The sequence below is a fragment of the Chionomys nivalis genome, chromosome 1 (genome assembly GCF_950005125.1).
Source record: "Chionomys nivalis chromosome 1, mChiNiv1.1, whole genome shotgun sequence".
In the NCBI taxonomy this organism is placed as follows: domain Eukaryota; kingdom Metazoa; phylum Chordata; class Mammalia; order Rodentia; family Cricetidae; genus Chionomys; species Chionomys nivalis.
Window position 1 is genome coordinate 149042022 of NC_080086.1, and position 21492 is coordinate 149063513.

General features: G+C 52.9%; 1 protein-coding gene across 2 annotated transcripts in view; it reads right to left on the reverse strand.

The window, feature by feature from the left end:
* Positions 1 to 21492, reverse strand: part of Kcnh2 (potassium voltage-gated channel subfamily H member 2) — a 31852-nt gene that overhangs the window by 3308 nt on the left and 7052 nt on the right. The window contains exons 3-10 of one of the 2 annotated variants that reach the window (XM_057776609.1): positions 10154 to 10318; positions 8885 to 9334; positions 8125 to 8336; positions 3473 to 3901; positions 2588 to 2975; positions 2046 to 2245; positions 1415 to 1667; positions 178 to 371 (exon numbers count right to left, since the gene is read on the reverse strand). In XM_057776609.1, the coding sequence (XP_057632592.1) occupies positions 178 to 371; positions 1415 to 1667; positions 2046 to 2245; positions 2588 to 2975; positions 3473 to 3901; positions 8125 to 8336; positions 8885 to 9334; positions 10154 to 10318 (2291 nt within the window). Of the gene's footprint in view, positions 1 to 177; positions 372 to 1414; positions 1668 to 2045; positions 2246 to 2587; positions 2976 to 3472; positions 3902 to 6318; positions 6702 to 8124; positions 8337 to 8884; positions 9335 to 10153; positions 10319 to 21492 lie in introns of those variants that run through there. The other variant, XM_057776616.1, reaches the window with a different exon arrangement.

Genomic DNA, 21492 nt, shown 5'->3' on the forward strand with positions numbered 1-21492 from the left:
CATATCCCTGAACGAGCTGAAGTTGGGACTTTCAGAGCCTGATTTGACTGTGATGCCACTTGACAGGCTGAGAAACAAGAGGGGAGCTGCATGTTCAAAGTCACACAGTGAAGGGGCAGCCTCCCAACAAGAAGCAGCTCTCTTGGGGATGAAGCCAGCTCAGGATGGCCCACTCACATCTCGAAGGTTGAAGGTGATCTCCAAGCTAGACCAAAAATGGTCTGAGAACTCAGGGTACATGTCCAGCACCTCCAGCAGGTCATCACGATGGATTTTGTGCAGGTCGCAGTAGGTCAGGGCCCTCACGTCCCCATTGGACTTTCCAGGACGTGCATACAGGTTCAGAGGTTCTCCAAAGATGTCATTCTTCCCTGGAGGCCATGGAGAAGACAAAGACTTCAGCCTATGTCACCAGCATGGAGAGCAGCCTTTGGGGCATTTCCACCCTGGACAGGAGCATTTCCAATCATCCAGTTCCTAGTCACACAGTCAAGGAAGCATGAGCCAGCCCATATTCCCAAGGCTCTTAACACATGGGGGCAGCGCCAGTGGCCAGAGGTGCCAGCAGAAGGGACCATGGATTTGGAGTCTCTCAGCAACTATTCAACCAGAAGAAACCACCCAGAATGTTCCAGCTCTGTCTACAGCCATGACTTCCTTGGGATAACCCTACTTCTACCCTCAAATGCCCTCCTAACCAACTGCAGTGCCCTAAAAACAATGGTCTTCAAACTATAAATGACAACACAGCAATTAATCAAAACCAGTATTGTTTTACTGAAGGAAAACGGGACAGCATAGCTTAGCACAGCCAAGCACAGCAGACCAAACTATACACACATGTGTAGCAACACTTGATTTAGTGGGAAAGGGAGTAGACTGTGGAGCGGTATACATGTTTGGGTTGAACTGTGAAATAAAAATCTAAAATGCCCTACAGTGACATGGCCAAGAGTCTGATGCTTGCAGGACCACAGAAAGAGCATGGGAGGACAAGAAGTCTCCAGTGTCCAAGTGCAGGCCACACCCACAGTGGCCATAGGTGGGGGACAGGAAAGAAACAAGGCTCCCTCTGGGCATGTATGCTACATGAAACTTTAGGGAACTGTGTCCTTAGTGAAACTGAATGCACGGTCTCCACCTGGGTACCTCCCATGCCACTGCCAGATGATACTCAGCTTCAAGGAAACAGAGGGCGCCTGTCTGTGGGTAGAGCCTAATGCTCCTCAAGTCAGGGGAGGTTAGGTAGTCTCTCAGTCCAACAGCCCCAGGTCCTGCAGGGCTCCTCTCTGTTGCCCACCTTGAAGGCCCACCCTCAGATGAGATAAAAGAGCCCAAGAATCCTGCCAGCAACCCCACACCCCCAGTGTATTCATTGGGTTGAGGTCTCTCAGTGGGCATCCCCACCCCATACCCAAGATGGCCACCACGACATCACCCCGCAGGATCTCGATGGAGCCCCTGGAGATGAAGTAGAGGGCAGTAAGCAGGTCCCCAGCATGGACCAATGTGTCCCCTGGTGGTGCATGTGTGGTCTTGAACTTCATGGCCAGGGCCCGCAGGCAGCCTTTAGTGGCCCCTCGGAAAGGTTTGCAGTGCTGCAGCAGGGAGCGGTTGAGATGTAAGCAGATGTCAGCCTGCAGGCACTCAGGAAAGCCCTTCAGCACCTAAAAATGGGGGTGGTTTAGGATACTCTCTTGGCACTCAGCCCAAACACCAGTCCACTGCCTCACACACCTCTAGCTCAGGGAAAACCTGCTCCTCCCAATTCCATCCTCTGCAGAGCCCTGGGAGCCCAGAACCCCTCAGTACCTAAGTTCCCAGCCAGACCAAGTTCTCGTGTGGAAGTGCAGCAATTGGTTCCCCACCTCCAGCTGCAGCGGGGTGTGTGAAAGACCTGGCTTCTTCCAGTAGGGGAACTCCAGGTGAAGGAGTTTCACGGATCAATAGCCCACGTAATTCTAAGGTTCCTCAGTACTAATTACAACCATCTGAGGCATGCTGGATGCACCACGAGGGTGCCCCCGCACCCATTGGTGCCTCACCGCGTTCATATCGATGCCGTTGGTGTAGGACCAGGCGTGCTGGAAGTACTCCTCGAGGCGCTGGCGTAGTGGGTTAGGAATCTGATGGAAGCGGATAAACTCCCGCACCCGGAGCATCTGTGTGTGGTAGCGGGCCGTGCCCGAGTACAGCCGCTGGATGATGGCAGACACGTTGCCGAAGATGCTGGCATACATGAGGGCTGAGGGCGTGGGTGAGTGGGGCCGTCAGCATCCGCAGGGACCCCGCCCGCCCACGGGGACCCTCTGCTCAGGCCCCGCACCAGGTCAACGACACTCGCGGTCCGGTCACGTCTCAGTCTGAGAGTGGACATACACATGCTCAAACACACGCCAACCTTCAGCATTTCCTGCCTTGGTATCCCAGCCTCCAGACTATAGTGTGAGCCCAGGAGTCTAGGAGGGGAAGAGGAGGGGGCGGGGCAGGGAGTTCTGATGGCCACTTTGCTCCATCCTAGGACTTTCACTATCATTTCTACCCAGTCATGGCTCCGCCCCTCACCCCGCCTCCAGGACGCACTCACAGCCAATGAGCATGACGCAGATGGAGAAGATCTTCTCTGAATTGGTGTTGGGGGAGACATTGCCGAAGCCTACGCTGGTGAGGCTGCTGAATGTGAAGTAGAGTGCTGTAACATACTTGTCCTTGATGGAAGGGCCGCCCAGGCCGCTGCTGTTGTAGGGCTTGCCGATCTGGTCGCCCAAGTTGTGCAGCCAGCCAATGCGTGAGTCCATGTGAGGCTGTTCCATGTTGCCAATGGCGTACCAGATGCAGGCCAACCAGTGCGCAATGAGCGCGAAGGTGCACATGAGCAGAAAGAGCACCGCTGCTCCGTACTCCGAGTAGCGGTCCAGCTTCCGAGCCACACGCACCAGCCGCAGCAGCCTCGCAGTTTTCAGCAGCCCGATCAGCTAGAGGAGGGGGCATGTTCAGTGTGAGGGCACATGAGTAAGGCGCACTGTAGTAGAGGGTACAGAGGTGACACCATAAAAGGCTTCTTCCTGGAAGCGCTCACTGATAATGAAAGCCACCTGGTATAAAGTGCCTCCCACACTGCTCCCAGCACGCGTGTTGTTATTCTATGCGCCAGCTTCAAGACAAATGGTAAGGGTCTCCATGATGAGAATGAGGAAATGGGCCCCCAAAGGGCCAACAGTCACCTTAAGGTGCTAGGCCAGAGTTCTAACTAGCTTTTGAGGACACTTTTGTGTACCTTAGAAAATTATATCCCCCACTTCAGTAGACAAGTTAGAAAAAAGAGCCCCTTCGAGGGGCTCCTTATGACCCTGTGCGTGAACAAGCATGATCTGTTAGGAACCCTCCTTTTCTGTGCAGTACCCGCTCCCCATTATCCTTCACGCTACCCCCTCCTGGCTCTTTCCTCCACGCTGCCTCCTGCTAAGCCCACCTCCTCAGAGCCAGAGCCAAAGATGAGCAGGTCGAAGGGGATGGCAGCCACCATGTCAATGAGGAACCAGCCCTTGAAGTAGTGGACGGCGATGCGGCCAGGATGGCTGACCACCTCTTCATTGGCGTTGACATAGGTGGTGCGGAAATTGATGAGGATGTCCACAATGAACATGATGTCCACAATGAGGTCCACCACGGCCAGAGGCTGGCAGGCATAGCCACAGTCATGGGTTTGGGACCCATCTTCAGTCTCCTTCAGCAGGAAGGCAGCCGAGTAGGGTGTGAAGACGGCCGTGTAGATGACCAGCAGCAGAATGAGCCAGTCCCACACAGCCTTGAAGGGGCTGTAGTGCAGGATGGTCCAACGGTGAATTCTTGGGGCCTGCAGCTTATACTCAGGCAGCACATCAGCTCCCAAGGACAGAACCTAGGCAGTGAGGGAAGGGGTGGATGATGACGGTCATGGAACTTCAAAGCAGAAGCTGGTGTCATCCTTACTGTGGCCAAGTAGAACACATTTCCATCAGAATGCTCATCCTTCAGCCAAGTAGCCATAGCAACTGACTACCCTCAGACTGAGGCACTACAGTTCCCAGAATGCCACCCAGCAGGGCGACATCCTGACTGGCTCCACACAACTCTGACAAGCCCCCGAAATACTTGAACTTAGGTCATAATGCAGGAAGTCCTAACGCTGTTCCCAATCAGCAAAGCAGGCCAGATCCTCAGACTATGCAACTTGCACCTACAGTCTTGTCCCATAGCCCCAAAACTAACACACACGCTCCCCTGTCTCAGTCCAGAATATGTTCCAAGGACTGCAGTTCCCAGCTGGGCAGGGAGCCCAGGAGCCAGAGTCCCAACACATAAAATAGTCACTGCAGTTCCCTCACAGCTCATACTTGTCCAAGGACGCCAGCCACCATTCTCAGGCCCCTTGGCCTCCCTCAGGGGAGGAACCTTTTCCCTGCTGCTACTTTTCCCTCTCAGGTCCCTCTCCACCCCGTCCCAGAGAAGTCTCCCACACTCTTACAAAGGGACCCAGGGGACAGAGTCCAACCCTGAGAACCTGGCACCTCAAGTATACAGAGAGATGTACACCCAGGATGGCTCAGAAGTGCACCCTTGGCCTGTGTAGAACCCCATTTTCAGACAAGGGAAAGCACATGCTCCCCAACAGTCAGGCAGGGGAGGCTCACCCATAGGTACAAGGGGCAGCAAGCACATTCACCACTCTTTCTCCCAAACCAAACCAGGGAGAACTAGATTTCCCAAGTGTCAGAAGCCCCCATATCCACCCATTCCTTAGAATCCTTTGGTAGACATCAAACTCAGCCAGAATCCCCACCCAATCCCTCTAGCCTTGGACCCTGCCATCCCTGCAACCAGAACCTAGCCTTCCCCACCCCCAGAGTTTTAGCCCTGTCCCAGAAGCACTATGTCCCACAGCCTGGGACCTCTAAGCTCGATGGAATCCCAAAGACTCTCTTTCAAGTTCAGGAGGGAATCCCCTAAGCCTATCTGCACAGGTGGGCTGTTTAGAGAATGTCTCAGGGAAAGGAACCAGTAAGAAAGATGGGTCTTGGGGAGGAGTCTGGCCAGCCTGGGATGGAGAGAGACGTCAGAGAAACCAGATGGGGTGGGAATCTCCACCAGGACCCTGGTCAGAGACAGACCCTAGGTCTGCCTTGCCTTCATCCTGAGGGCTTGTTCGTTAAAATAGAGGGTTAATGCACGTGAGTTTAGTGGCTTTCATGTATCCAAAAAAAACAGGCTAGGACCCCACAGACGAGGAACAAGAGGAGGTAGCTGTCACTTCACAGGCCCCCTCTCTGTGCCTGGGGAGCTATGCTGGACCACCCACACAGCAGTGACCCTGCCCCCCCGGGTCTGCCCACAGCCCTAGTGCACATTTGCATTCCTATATACAGAAAGTCTGGGGTACGAGGCCCAAACCTGCTAACTCAATCTACCCAGACCTATCTCTGAACCACTGGCTTACCACGTGGCGTCAGGCCAGGGCTATAATCCCTGTGATCTGCTGTCCTATGGAAGACTGACTCAGCCTTGGATCTTCACCTTGGGAAGGAAAACTCTCACCTGTGCCTGTTCTCCAGCGGGGAGAAGCCCAGGAGCCCAGACAAAGGGAGTCAGGGATAGCAGCGATGGTGGCAGGGGTGGGATTCTTAAAATCACCCAGAGCTACCTCCAGGTTCTAAAGCAGGAGGGCCAGTAGGGCAGAGAGGTGGCTCCTAGGGGGCAGTCACCAGCCCAGGGGACAAGGGCCCAGGATGCCCTAAAGAGGTGAGCCATGCCTCAATGCACTAGTCTCTCCTTATTGCCCATCAAGCAGCCTCTGACCCCTACTTTTCTGAGGTTCCACCTCCAGAACCCTGCAAAGTAAGCCAAGCCTCCAGAGCTCACCATGGAGTCCCAGAGCGAGGGAGCCCCAGCACCTGTGTCAGGTCTAGCCCAGGTCTGATGGTTCCTTGTCTCCCTCCAACTCCCACCATCCTCTTTAGACACCTATCTGATTCCTGGTATCTCTCTATTCCGTTTATATTATAAACTAGAAGACTGTGGGTCACAGAAGCCATACAAAAGGGGGTGCCATACGAAAGGGGTTGCCAAGGCAAGGGAAACCCTGGGAACCTAGCCAGCGGCCAAGGAGGAAAGCAATGAGGAGCTCAGGGGTGGACCATACAGAAGAACACAGGGCTCCCAATCTGTCCTGCTTCTCAGAAGCCCTCTCCCCAACTGCAGCCAGATCCCTCTGGGCCACACCCCCACCAGCCTCAGTGTCCCAGCCCAAGAAAAGGATAGGGTGCTGAGGGGATCACCTACCTCCTGGGCCACCAGGCTGGAGATGCGCACTGCCCGCCTTACCCGGCCTTTCTGGGCCCTGGGCTGCAGAGCCCCTGTCCTGCTCTCTTTCCCTGCTGGGACCGCCATGGAAGACTTGGTTCCCCCCAGCGTGACTACCCTAGGGCCCTAGGGCCCCGCTAGTGCCTCACTTGTGCCCCAGCAGCAGTCCCAGTCCAGGCTGCCAGCCCAAGGCTGGCCGAAGGGCAGCCAGGACCGCCTCTGGCATGAAGCCAGAATGGCTGTGCTAGGCCCTGGGGCTGGGGTCTCCTGAGCAGTGAGTATGGACAGCTGCCTGCTTGGCTCTTGCTGCACATGGCCCCTTGGTGTGGGCCCCCCGCTACCAGGGTGCTGTGCTGTGCCCGCCTGCCGCCAGCCTAGCAGCCGAGCGGTAAGCGCCTCTGCTGGCCGGCCCCTCCTCCTCCCAGGTTCCCACCCCCACTCCGCCACCCTGCCCCCCTCACCCCCCCCCCGCCCAGCCCGTGCCCGCCCTCTGCCCCGTGCCCGGCCAGCGGCCCCCTCCCTCGCAGCCCGCTCTAGGCTCCTGCTGCAGCCGCTCCCGCAGCCCTAGCCCCTCCCCCTCCACCCGGCAGCCTGGCCTGTCACCGCAGATTAATGGTCTCCCCAACACCCCCGCCCCGCCAGTCCAGTGCCGAGCCAGCCAGAGTCAGGCAGAGACACCCAGAGATGGAGAGACGCCAGGTGACTGGCAGGGGCACCACACGCAGTCACACAGACGGACAGGCAAAGACCCACACATCTTAGGCTCTCACACTTTGGGTCCAGGAACAGGGCAGATGCCAGGCACCCAGGTGGGAAGAGGGAGGTAGGAACAAGAGAGGGAGATGGATGAGCTAGATAAAGGCTATAGGGTGAGGGGCATGTTCTGGAGGCAAGGCAAAGGGGCTGGAGACCTGGCATGAACCCAGAGAGCCAGAGGTATGGGAATATAGCCAGAAGGCTGGTCAAGGGAGTTCAGAGCTGGGCAGTTCCCTCATAGGGCAGCTGCTCCAGGCGAGCACGGCATAGAACAACAGTCCCCTCCTCTCCTGAGATTCCCACTACTAAGACCTCGCCACTGCCAAGATGAAAAGGAGCCATGACTGAGTGGGCAGTGGAGGTGCTGTGACCCACCTCATTGCAGGGAGGGACAAGAAGACCAGAGGAGCCTTAAGGCACAGAAATCAGAAGCCCGTGTTCTTCTCTGGGCAAGGAGACAGGAACTCAATCCCTTGACAGCTTTATACCCATCACCAGCACTCCCCACCAATCACCAGAAAGAAACCCTGCTCTCCACACTAGGGGGGGACACGGCAGGTACCTAAGCCACCACATGGACACCACATGGACCTACAAGAATCAAGGCCTTCCTGACCTTGACTTGTGTAGTCCTTTCCAACTGAGGCCTTCTCCTGTTGTCGGGTAATCTCCTCGGACACGCCCTTCCTGTCCCTCTGAATGCCTTCTCTCACCTACCATGGCCTCCCAGTGTCCTCATCTTCAGCCTGTACCCAGGAGTCGCACATCCCATCTACCGCTCATCCACACCTGCCCTCCTAAAGCCTCCTCCCTTCCTCCCTCCCTCTCCACCAGCCTCTTTTTCTAAAAGCCTTCTCATCTCAAACTCTTCCTTCTTACACCCCAGTTCAGGCATTTTCCGCACCCACCCCCAGAACAGCTTCCCTTACTGACTAGCCCTTCAACCCCCACTCTGACTACAACTTTGGCCTTCTTCGCCAATTCCAGCCCCTCTAAGGTGAGCAGAGAACCATGTACCCGGACACCTACCTGGGTGACCTTCTCCGTGACATTGTGGGTCCGCTCTTTTATCTTGGGAGCTATAATTTCCCGGTCACTGGTGGGTGAGGCCAGGAAAGGATCGCCCTTGAGGTCCACGAAGTTGAGGGTAATTTGGGGGATCTTGCTAATGGTGCGATAGCGCACGAGGTCCGAGTCTGAGGTGGAGTTAAGCAGGCCACTGCGCAGGGGGTGCATGGCCCCTGGGATAGAAAGAGAAAGCTTGGTCAGGTGGGCAGGCCAGGAGCTGATGGGGAGCCAGGCCACTGACACAAAGACTACAATGAGACCAAACTCATTGTAGGGTGAGAAAGTATGCAACGGGGTAGCTCAGGAGACCCATGAAAACAAGCAAGGGTTTGCCCCTCTGAGTTTTAAGGAAGCATGCCACCATGAAGGGAAGGCAGGAGAAAGGTGTAGAAAGGATCAGATAGTGTCAGGAGCCTCTAAATCTCTCTTGTCTCTTTCTAGTTCCATGGGCATCCCTGTTCCAGGATGTCCTGGGACAGGCAGCCCCTTGGGCCGGCAAGGGCTCTGTGAGTAGAAGAATGCAGTAAGATGAATGGATGCTTAACAGAGTAAAAGGCCACTTAATGAGATTAAATAAGTACTTAATGGGATTTCCATCTCCCAGACTCCCAGGCACCCAAGAGGTAGAAGAGAAAGAGGAAGTGGTGGGCCTGGGACAGGGAAGGCTTGGCAGGCAGGAAGCGAGGAGCTGGAGTAGGGTTCCCGAGGCTTGCACCCTCACCGGTGCTAGCATGACGGGGTGGAGGGGGCAGTGCCCCAGCCCGCATTGCCTCGATGTCATCAGCGGAGGATGCCCTGCGCACGCTAGCACAGCTCTCTCGGGAGCGTGTCCGGGTCAGGCTGCAGCTGGAACCTGAGGCATCAGGGTTGAGGCTTTGAGCTCTTGGTGATGGGTGAGGGCCTCGGACACTGGCCGCTGGCGAAGCAGACCCTGGGCCCACCAGAGCCCGCCTCTCTTCTGCAGGCCCAAGCCCTGCCACATGGTTGTCCATGGCAGACACCTCATCCAGGGCCAGGGACTCACTGCTGGGCGCTGCAGGCGTGAGGTCCACGTCCACCACCACTGCCCCAGGGGCTGCAGCACTGCCCGTGCCTCCTGTCCGCACAGATGGGTCCCTGGCAGTCAGCGCCAACAAGGCAGGCAGCTTCAGGCGGAAGGTCTTGGCTCGACCTGTGGGGAAAGGGAGGCCTATGGAGTGAGGATTGACCAAAAAGAACTGGAGACCCTGACAGTGGAAGGCCCTCACTCCAGTCCGTGCACAGTGCTTGATTCCCAAACCCAGACAATTCTATCTAAAGCTTGTCATCAACTAGCCTTTCCCACTGCACTTTAGGCAGATTCCATGAACTCTTCATGATTCCACAATTGTACTGGTTGGGACACATTCAGAGATTGGTCTAAGCCTTGAGTGGGTCACTAAAGGTCACACAGTGAGCGGGGAGTGATGCCGAAAGCTCTCTCCTACATCCTGCTGGCATCCATAGAACTAGGATCACTAAAACCCAAGAGGTGAGCTTTGCTGTTTTAATTAAACCCAAAAAGTGCCACCTGAGGAAAGCAGAGGATCTGAGCCTTTGGGCCAACCAGGGGAAATGTTTACAGCCAAAGCCAGCATGCCTTCCCATCCTCTCCTCCATTAACCTCCACTGTTGGGAATTGGCCAGACCACAGAAGAGCTGGGTCCATGAGCAGAGCTTTCTAATGAGCCGATGGCTAGTGCTGCTTAAGCAAGCACCTATTATTCCTCCAGGGTGCTGGGTGTGTATCCAAAAGGCAAGGCTAGAAAACATGTGTTCTGCCTAAAGGACCTGTGACTTTGGGCCCTGCGGCTGCACAGGTGTTTGTCGGTCCTGGTCCAGGTGGGACTGACCAGGTCTTCCTTGTTCCTTGCATCCCCCCACACACATACTAACTACTTCCCTTCCCACAGAACCAGGGTCATGAGCAACATTCAATCCTGAGCTGGCTCAGGAGTTTGGCTGCACTTACCAGAGGCCAGCCAGCCGGTGGGGGCCCCCCTGTGATTGGTGTCACGAGCTGGGGACCCTACCATGTCCTTCTCCATCACTACTTCAAAGTTGAGGATGAACATGATGACAGCCCCATCCTCATTCTTCACAGGCACCACATCCACCAGACACAGGAAGCAGCTCCCTGCAGAGGAGGGAGGGCAGGGACCACGGTGACACTACATCTTCCTCACCACATGGGTAGGACACAAAGTGACCAGGAAGGACCTCTGAACCCAAAAGGGCCCATCCACTTCTACCGCACCCCCATAGTCCACACCTGCAATTCCTGACCCAGCCTGATCCTGCACCTGGCTGTGCCAGACTGCCAAGCCAGTCTGCATTTCTCCCCTCGTTCTGTCTGTTCAACTCACTCACTGCTCACCTCATTTCTCAGTCCTCTTTCCCTGTTTCACCTCTCTCTCTGACTTGTGGTCTTTTCTTCCTCCATGTTTTCATCTATATCCCCATCTTTTCAATGTGCCTTTGTTTTTCCCTCCTTCAAGGGCCAGGACCCCATGTTTTAGCCCAGAATCTCTGGACTCCAGTCCTAGCTCTGTTGCTAAAAGATATATACATTTATATAAAAAGAAAAAAACCTGTCCAACATCCCTGTGCCACATTTTCCTCACATATAGAATGAAATGGTCGTCACTCTCAAGCTTGTATGAGCAAGCCCTAGCATGTGAACACTATAGATGGTTGGTTACTGTATCTGCCTTGCCTCTGTTCTCTTTAGATTGGTTCCCAGACATTGTGTAGTTCCACAAGATAATTATGCAACTTTAAATAAAGAGTTTCAAAAACTTTGTAACATTTTGGGACTGCCACAGTTTCCAAGCATGCAGTCTTCCACACCATGGAAGACTGGACTGAGACATGGTAGAAACCAAGAACCCTGATCCCTCACCGAGTCTGAGAAACACTGATATGAGATCTTTCTTCACCTTCTTGTTCTTGACTCCTCCTTTCCTTCCCTCAGAGTCCCTGGAGCAGGCCAAACAAGCCCACCAGTTCCCTTGGGCTCTCAGAGGAACGCCATGCCCTCCATAGTGATTCCTGACCTGAGATGGACTCAGAGCAGTGCCCCTGCCAGGGTCAAGCTAAGAGTCCCACCTGCAGGAAGTCCTCCTTGATGAATCAGAAGGGTACAATGACATCCTGGCCCTCTCACAGAGTCCCAGACAGGTTGTCAACTCCTGTCCATCATCATCCAGGCTCCCCTCTGCTCATCTGGCTTCTCTGCCTCCCCATGGTCACATCCCTTCTGAGGGGCCCAACACCTAAAATAACTAATGTGCCCTGGAAGCCAGAGATGGACCATGGTGTCAGTGGGACAGCGGTATAGTGACATGGAAAAGAAAGTCGGGAAGAAGGAGGTTGGGAAAGAATTAAAGAGTTACATGGTCTCTGGAGAGCCCTATCAACAAGCCTCTGTCTCCCTTACGTCTATGTCCTGGAACCTCCCTAGGCTGGTCTCTCTCCCCTTGTCCCTCCCCTTACTCTGACCGCTGGCCCCGGTGTGCAGGAGGGGTGGCGACTTCAAAGGAAGACTGAAACCTAGAACTCACTGATGTCTGTCAGTCAGGCCTGAGGAGTGAGTGCCAACGGTGCAGAAGAGCGAAAGCTGTGGCCAGGTCAGCCAGCTGCGAGGGCCCTGGCTCTTGGAGACACTGGCCAACCACAGTGCAGACATGCTGGGTAGGTGAGTGAGACCACGGCAGACAAGTGATTCTAGCAGCTGTGGGTTCTCCGTGAAATGAGAGCCTCCAAACCCTCTCAGACAAACTGGTACAGAGGTGAGAGCAAGACCCAGGAAAGCCTGTGGGGAGCTCTCTGCCCCCCCAAGACCCTACACTCACCATAGCCAGGACCCTCTTACCCTACCCAAGGGCCCTGAGCTCAGGAACTCTGCCTGGGTGTCCCTTTAGCAGCTGCTCTTGTCCCCTGACCTCCGGCCTCTGACACACAGCTGTGGTGTTGAAGTTGTGGGGGGGGCGGGGGGGCCTGGGCCCAGCTGGAGGCCGTTTGGCACCCAGACAGACAGCCTGGAGTTTATGTCCTAATATGGTGATGGCCGGCAGCGGCCTGAGCAGGAACTGGCCTCCTCAGGCGGGAGACCAAGATACCATTGCCTGGGAGACCCCAGCATCTACCCCCAAAAGCCCCAGAGATCTAGGCCCCAAGCCACTATGCTCACCAGGACATGTATCAAAGAGTCTAAAACAAAGATGACTCTGGCTCTTTCAGATGACTTAGGGGATCTGTCCCTAAAGGGGACAGAAATGATGACATGGAGTCTTTAGCACTTTATCCCCAAGTTAGCCCAGACTATTCTGCAAGAGAAAACGCAAAGACCAGGACCCTGCTTCTCAGATGGCTACCTCGGCCCTTGGCATCTCAGATGGTGATTCCAGTCCCTGCATCTCACAATAATTGTTTTTAATTCTCCCAAGGAGAAACCTCAAGATATGCCCCTCTCACAGGACAAGCCTGACACTCCTTAATTGACATGCAAGGAATTTTTCTTTTCAAATATCACATCAAAGGCCTAGTTGTTCCAAAAATGTGACACACACCCACCGCCAGCCCTATCTTATCACTGAGGGAAACAGAGATTGGGGGTACTGTATATGGAAACAAAGAGAGCTGAAGACCAAGCACACCGTGGGATCTTGAGGTACCATTTCACTTGCCAAGTTGTCCAAGTCTTACGTAACCTAACATGTCTCCAAAGCCAGCTCTTTGGCCAGGCCTGCCCATAGGACCCTACCTTGTAGTTGACTAGAAGTATGGAGAGGGTTCTTGAGGGTAAGAGAAGGAAAGCCAGGCTGGGGGCCCACAGATGGCTGAAGCTAGATACTAGCACAGAACAGATAGATAAGTTGTGGTCACCTTAGGCAATCAGGTTCACAGCTAAGAAGAAAGGTTGAGAACAAGTGACTGAGCTGTCCCCAGGGTTCCTAGGATACTGCCTATCTACCTGGCTTCTATGCAGCCTCAGGACCCCAGACTTACTCTGTTCCTCCCTCCCACTCTACTTGGGATTCCACCAGTGACCCAGCTCATCCAAGGAAGAGGCAGTCTCCAGGCGGGCCCCTGGGGCCAGAGCTAGGCAAGACTGCAGTTCCACCCAGCACCACTCTGTGGCAGGCACTGCCCACGTTCAAGAGGCAGACAGCCCTGGGAGCACTCCAGAAACGGTGGGACTGGGAGATGCTGAAAGGGGAGAAGCCGGAGTCTCATTCTCTTTCTCAAAGAGGAGGTGGCACAATCTGTGGGCCAGTCACCATACAGAATGCTTGTCTGCCATACAAGGTTGATCACACCTACCCCATAGGTAAATGACATAGTATATGACAGGCTTGGAGCCTGGCCTAACGAGAGCTCTGCATACTCAGAAGAAAGACGAACCTTAGCAATTGGCCCCTGGGATAGTCTGATTTAAGTGACTAATACCAAAATATACCCTTATCCCCCCAGCTCCAGACAGGCTTTAGAGCCCCCATTTTTGGGTGACAATGCCTCTCTGACCAATCTAGGCCTGTCCTTGACCCCTCAGGATAGAAATACGGACAGGGTTGTCAGGTATGCTAGAAACCATATACCTATAGGAACTGGTAGAGCCTTTGGTCTTGATGACCTAGGCCAGCTAATCTCCCAACAGCCTTCAAAGATCATGCTGCTCACTGTAAGTCACCAAGAGAAGAGGCAATGGAAGGGACCCTAGTGCAGCAGGTTCAGCTCATTCCGACAGCAGAAAATGTCCCGTTCAGACTACAAACCCTGGCTTGCTTGTATCCGGTGCCAGGTCACACAAAGGGGCCCACTTTGGAGTGACATTACCCTGCCTGGTATCCTCACTCACCTAGGTCAGGCATCCATTCAGTACACCAAAACCTAATTTCCCACTTATGGGTACCACTGGCCCAGGCCTGCCTTAGCAGAAGCTATGGCAGGTTGGGGAGAGGAGGCCTGCAGATGACCTGCGCAGCCTCCGGCAAGTCGGTGAGGTCAGAATCTCACCTGGCTCACCTGTACAGCAGCAGGCTTCATGGCTTCCCCATCGCCCCATGTCTCACCGTGCATGCCAGCACAAGTGAAGCACTTAGGACAAGACCAAGATGTCCCTGGTGCCTACCCTGACTGAGACAAGTGTTCAGTAGGACCCTAATTTGGCATCTGAACAAGATAGAGCAAGACAAAACATACAAAGCAGTGGATGTGCCCTGGGAAACCGAGGCAGTTGGTCCCAACAATCAGGAGACCTGGACCCTTGCTGTCCCTCACATTTGCTGTGTGCTGGAGACAGACCCACCTCTCTGAGCTTAGGCTCTCTATGGGTACTACAGGGTCAAGTGATTGCTGCTCTGGGGGCCAGATGAGGTGACAGATGGCCTTATAGAAGCATCTGGAGCTGTAATGAGGCAGAGTAGCAGGTCCCTGCAGGGAAGGTGACCTCTAGCACCCTCATCCTGGACACCTCCCTTGCCCCACTCCATGCAGGAGGAGCTGTGCCAAAATGAGCCCAAAGTCACACCGAGGGCAGGGAGGCTGAGGCTGCAGTTGGCCCTGTCCGCCCCCCAGGCAGAGGCTGTCTCCGGAGGAGCAGCCCAGGGCTGTGCAGTGTCAGGTTATATTTAGCCTGGTGGCAGCGACAGGAAGATGCAGCAGGAGCCGCTTCTGGCCAAGGGCCACCGTGTCGCTAACACCACTCTCATGGACAGCCAGGGGGCTAGGGATGGCCAGGGATACTGCATGCTTAAGGGACAGGATGGGGGAGTCGGAGAGGCCAGCCAGTCAATGGGTTTGTGTCCTTGTGTCATAGCGTATGTGTGTGTATGTGTGTGTGTGTGTGTGTGTGTGTGCGCGCGTGCGCATGTGTGTATCAAAGAAAGAGACCAATCCTGGGCTCATGAATCCAGGAAATGGGGTACTCCCTGACAAGCAGGTTTGGGGAGCCACAAGCCAGACTCCAAATCTCAGGAAACATCGCCTCCAGATGCACTCCTCCATCAGCCTTGCAACTAGAACCTGCCAACAATCTGTGTAGGGCCAAGGTCTCTGCTGGCATCTTATTTCCTGCTGAAACCCACAGCCTAGAGCATGCTTAAGCTATCTCCTCAGACTACAACTCCTCAAAAGACAACCTTCACCCAGGAAAGCTATGCTGGCTGCGCTCCAGGGTCCTGGGGCCATGCCACTTCTTGGCTTATGAGTGAGGATCATACCTTGTGCCTTAAGAAGGTAACACAAGTCTCTGAGAGAGAAGTCAGTGGGTAAAGGTGCCTGCCACCAAGTCTGACAACCTGAGTTTGATCCCTGGGGCCCAACATGATAGAAGAGAACTGACTTCCACAAGTTGTCCTCTGACCTCCTCAAACTACCATCACATACACACGTGTGAGCAAGTAACGTTTTTCTAAAACGATGGTAGGATGATGGCACACTGACCTGGGGAAAGCTGCCTCCACCACTGTACCCGCAGACCCAGCAGCACCGCTACTGCTGCTGACCCTCCCTCTCACTTCCTCCTGTACCCATCCCTCCCAGACCCCTCTGCAGAGAGTTTACTGAATCAGCTCACATGGATGCTTCTCTCTGGGAACTCATCCAGTACCACACCCTTTGAAGAGGATATGTACACACACTGGCTTGTGGGGTGGGGTGAGTACCCACAACCCTAGAGACCTGCACTACAGAGACTGCCTTCACAGCAGGTGTTGAGTGCACAGCTTTGGGAGGTCTGCGGTTTGGGCCAGTGTGGACACAGTGTCCCTACCTCCCACCTCCCTTCTAGATCCAAGGGCCCTGACCAGTCTTTCATTGCAGAATTACCCCCCATCCTGAGTGTGAACAGACAGAGACCCCAAGAGATTCAGGTGCTTCTCCCACAGCAACATTACATTTGGTCACGTTACTATCAAATAAGATGGCGCTTGGAACCTAAGTAAACCGTGTCAGCTGTGCAATGTCTGAGCCTTGCCCCTTTCTGCCCTCTACACTATGACCCTGACCCCTGTATTTGCAGCTATCATAGGGCATCGGGGGCACAGATCTGTCACTGTTCATGAGAGGGGCAATCCTGGGATCTCTGCCCTCTTCTGGGGTTCTGTAAGGTCCTGCAATCATCTTCCATCTTGGCTCCCCAAACACAGGTGAGAGCCTGGAGAGCCGCCAGTACCTGAGCAGGCACAGCTGTCATTAAGGGGACAGTTTCTCCTGACTTGCTCTCTCATAGGACCCTGTGAAACAGCATAGCAAATACACTTGTCAGTAAAGGACCCCTGAAAAGTCAGGTGGCACATTCAAGAATGAAAGTCTATGACCATGACCCAAACAAATCTGAAAACTGGCATTAATTGCAGGATACAAAATCATCTCCCCAGAGAACCAACAAAGTCAACAGATGAACACCCAGAACTAAGAAAAGAGCTCCACCAGCTAGACCAGCCACAGAACAGCACAGCCTCACACAAGCAGAAAGTAGAACCAGAAAACGAGATGGCACTGGTGTAGAAGTCCACACCTGTAACCCCAGCACTCAGAGTTGGCCTTGGCCTCACAGTGAGTTTAAAACTTCAGAAAACAGGGAGGAACTAGCAAAGGGGCTCATGGGTGAAAGCATTTGCTGTGCAAACATAATGAGTTGAGTTTGATCCCCAGAACCAACAGTGGAAAGAGAGCCAGCTCCCAAAGCTATCTTCTGGCCTCTCCACAAGCACTATGACATGCAGAATCGCAATCACACATGTAAATTAAATAACTTGTAAAGGTCTTTTTCTTTTTTCCTTATCTTCGTATGTATGTAAGTGTGCATATTTGTGTACATGGATGCACATGGGCCATGATCTGCATGTGCAAGGCAGAAGACAACCTTGGGTATTGTTTCGCCACCACACACACCAAGCTAACTGGCTCACGAGTGTCCCAAGGTTCTTCTGTCTCCACTTTCCGTTTTACGGGGTTACAGTCACATGCTACTGTGGCCAGCTTTCACTCCAGTGGGTACTGGAGATTCAAACTCAGGTCCTCACACTTTTCTAGCAAAAACTTTCTCCTCTGAGCCATCACTCCAGCGCTATCGCTCCAGCCACACGATCTCGTTTTCAATAAGTGATGACAGAGCAGCTAACGGTGGTCAAGGATGCACAGGTGAGGAAACAAAACTCTGGAGCCATAAGGTATATGAAAATGAGGTGGCCCAGAGAGAGACGGTCCAGGATCTTACTGAAACTTACAACACTGTTAATTCTTCTAAGTAACCTACAAGACTAACCTAACTCTGATTGAGGCTCTAGTGAAGCCAGCATGTGGGGCACACTTGTTATCTGAACATGCAGAAGGCAGAAGTAGGATAGTGAGTTCCAAGCTAGCCTAGGATGTAAAGAGAGATACTGACTCAAAATAATAATGATAACAAACAAATGGAAGTTAAAAAGAAGAAGGAAAAAAATCCAGGTATGGCTTGCTATTATCCAAACCCATGGGAGGCTGAGGCAGTAAGATTGCTACAGTTCAAGACAAGCCTGGACTATTTCATACATAGTGAGTCCCAAGCTACAGTATAAGATCTTATCTAATAAATAAATAAAATAAATAAGCAAACCATTTATTTAATTTAAATTTTTTTTAAATTTAAAAAGTGGGAGGCTTCATCTTTTTGATTACTGAGACACGGTAAACACCATAGCGTTGTGCTTGTTACTGTTTTATACATCCTGATGAACAGACAGATAGATATTGAGGGTAGAGGCAGATCCACAGTTACACAGCAAGTAACCTATGCTAAAGGTGCCCCACAAAGCAATGGAAAAAAACAGACTAGATGTGTTGGGAAAGTTGGCTCCTTACATGGAAAAAGTACAACTTGATCCTTACTTGACACTACATCCAGGGAGGGCTTAGGGTGGATCCAACACCCAACTGAGGAAGGTGAGACCAAGGAGCCAGAGGAGAGACGTGGACCTGTGGGGACCTCTCAGCCTTCACATAGGAATGGGTCTTCAGTGGGGGTTCTCTGTACCCAAGCAAAGAATCTTTGTTGTCTTTAACTGAACAGAGACCAAGAGGGAGAAGGTATTCACAATTCAAACAAGGAATTGACATAGGGAATACATACTGTATTCATTTGTATTTCTAAAACACACATGCAACCCCTGGAAATGCACGGGAACAAAAGAGAGCAGTCTTACAGAAAGATAAGCAAAGGATACAATCAAACAGCTCAAACGGGAGAGCTCAAACAGCTATCAAGCCTAAAAGAGATACACTGACCTACAAAGAAGTCAAAGAAACTCAAATTAAAGCAACAAGCCCACAAGACTGGCAAAAATTAGAAAGGGAGATGATGCCAAATGTGGCAGAGGTGGGAGAGTATGAGTCCCCATTCAGGAGGCAGACAACAGGGTTGGCTATTCAGGCGCACAGTGGGGCAACAGCCAGCTAAGAATCCCCATATCCTGTATTTCAACAATTTCACTTCTAGGCATGCAGCCCACAGACACCCTCACACAAGTCTGGAAAGGACTGTGTAAGAGAAGGTTCAATGTGGCATTGCCTCTGGTGGCAGAGGTAAAGACTATGAGGGGTCCTTCACTGGGACAGTGTGTAAATAAAACACGCTCCTGGATAGGAAACCACAGACTGGACACTCAGTGGCAGTCCACGTGTAGATAAAGTTGGGCTCCTGGGTAAGAAAAGTGAATGCTAGAATACAATACACAGCACAATACCATTTGCATAAATTAAATCCATATGCATCTATCCAGTCAAAATACACATTTGCAAGAACATATGCGAACAGCATATTCATAGGGAGTATATTTGAATGGCTGCCTATAGGGAGTGTCACGGAACTGAGAAATGAAATGAAAAGAAAAGGCAGAAAAGAAAATGAAAGAAAAAGAGAAAACCTTTGGCATGAGTACTAGGGCCTCACTGATTTGAGGAGCTGAGCCTTCAGGAACCTTGGCAGGGAGATGAAAGACAGGCAGAGGTACTGTAAGTGCCACACAGCAGACAACCTTCTCCCCACGGTCTCAACTGTCACAACGAGGTGACAAGCAGACAGCCCTGGCATGCCATGTTGCTGTGTTGGTACGTGTTTGGGGAATGCCCTCGACCCACCATGCAGGGGACAAGGACTTTGATCCACTTCAGAAACAAAGACTACCAAAACTCTTAGATTCCAGCCAAATGCAGGCCTCTTGAGACCCTGAGCTCATCATACCCCAGAAGAAGCTTACGCAAGGCGGTCCACACAGGGCTCGAGAGTAGAGAGGAACTGGGCCAGAGGTCCCATTCAGGTCCCCACCTGTTAGATAAGTCCGTTAGCCTCTGCAAGCCTCTGCAAGAGTTTCCCCTCTTGGAAAAATGACTGAGAAACTTTACCAGTAGAAGGCTGCAAGGACCACCATGCATACACTATAAAGCGAAGTCACTTGACTGTTCCTAAGTGCTACCAAGAGCCGCCAGCTCCCAGCTGACTTTGCTGAAGCTTTGTTCCCCTCTCAGGCCTCCTCCCATTCCTTCTGAGTGCACATTATGATGGCTCCCACACTCAGCAAAACAGGAGGGCACGCAGCTCATCCTCTGGCCCTCCACCACCTCTTCCAGCCTAGCATGCTATCATCCCAAGGCTTTTCACAGAATGGGACATTAAGGACCAGAGATAAGAAGTAATTTTCCCAAGGCCATACAGTCCATAATCAAGCAAAAAAACTGCACCCCCATGTCATCTAAGACAAGGCTTCTGCCACACAATACTACCCAGTGTGTTCATTTGTTTGGCAAAAATATGCAGATATTGAGCTCCTACAATGCGTTAGGCATGTAGATACAAAACAAAAACAAGCAAAAAACCAAAAACATTGCTCAGCCTAGTAGGGATGGTGGGCACCACAAACTCATCCAGGGCCAGATTGAGGTAAATACAAGTAAAGACCAGATATTGCCCAGCATGCTGGGTAATTCCAGGACAGCCCACAAGTGCTTGACCCCAAAACAGAGCCCAGGGGTCTTTATGGAGCATAAGGGGCATCAACAGGCAGTGGGACCCTCCTGGTCTGGTCCTTACTCTAGCATCTCTCCCAGTTCTTTTAGACCCTGTCCCAAGATCTCCCTGCATGTCAGACAGAGAATTTGCCATTCCCTTATGCATGGGGCCAAATACCACTGCTCTCCTGCCTGCACACAAAGTGGGAAGGCAGGCTTTAGGGGGGAGGGGCAACTCTCAGGCCAGCGAGTGTTCTCTAGGAGAGGTGGTCAGGCCCCCTCAGGGATGCTGAGTAGGAAAGGGCTTCCTCAGAACTCTCAATTCATACTGCACAGGAAGCCACCCAAGTTCACCCCATCTCACACACCAGGCTGGCTCTCCTGCTGTTCCAGTCCCCCTCCCCAGAGCCCAAGGCCACTGTCAACTCTGCTTCCACCTAGACAGCTCTGCACAAATATTTACATAGTTCTTCTGGGGCTCGGAGACACCACACACAGGAGCAGGAGGCACCCTCCCGATACTGTCCAGGCCCAGGGGCTCTGAAGAGATAGCATCCTTCTGTCCTCACAGACCGGAAGCCCCTAGCAACCCAATGCAGCCCACCATGGGGCATCTGGAAGAAAAGTCTCAGTAGAGACAGAAAGCTGGAGGCAAGCCCTACCAGAAACTACCACCTGCCCCAGGCTCCAGGCTCCGCCAGATCCTGACCAGGATGACAAGCATATCTGTGCTCCCAAGAAGTGAGCACACCTTTGATCCTAGCAGAGGCAGGTGAATCGCTTTTGAGAGGCCAGCCTGACTTACGCAGTGACAGCTAGGACTGAATAGAGAGTAAAACAAAAAGAGGCAGGTAAACACTTCAAGGCTTTGTCCCCATGGAAAAAGCCCTAAATTTAAGCCTTTGGCTCCTCCTAGGAAGGATCCAGGCTAGTTCCCATGCAGAGTACAGAAACAGCTAGGCACTGATCTCTGAACTCTGCCTTCCCCTCAAAACCTCCCCCTTCACAGAAAGCATCTTTTCACCAATTCAGACACCACATGATTGGGGGTGGGGGGTGAGGAGAGTGTCTGATAGAGGAGGGTCACAGCAGGGGCAGAGCAGGACCTCTGGTTTAAATGACCAGGAAAGGCAGGGAAGAGAGAAAACCAGGACTAAGGACCTGGGTTATAGGGGTAGTGGAATGCCCAGAGGTTGGCGACTGGTACCACCAGCGCCTGCTTGAGTACCTGGAATGTCGGGGTGTAAGTCAGGATTCAGCAGTATAGCAAATGTGGAGACACAGCACACTGGGGAGCTGGCCTGGACCGAAGGTCCCAACCCA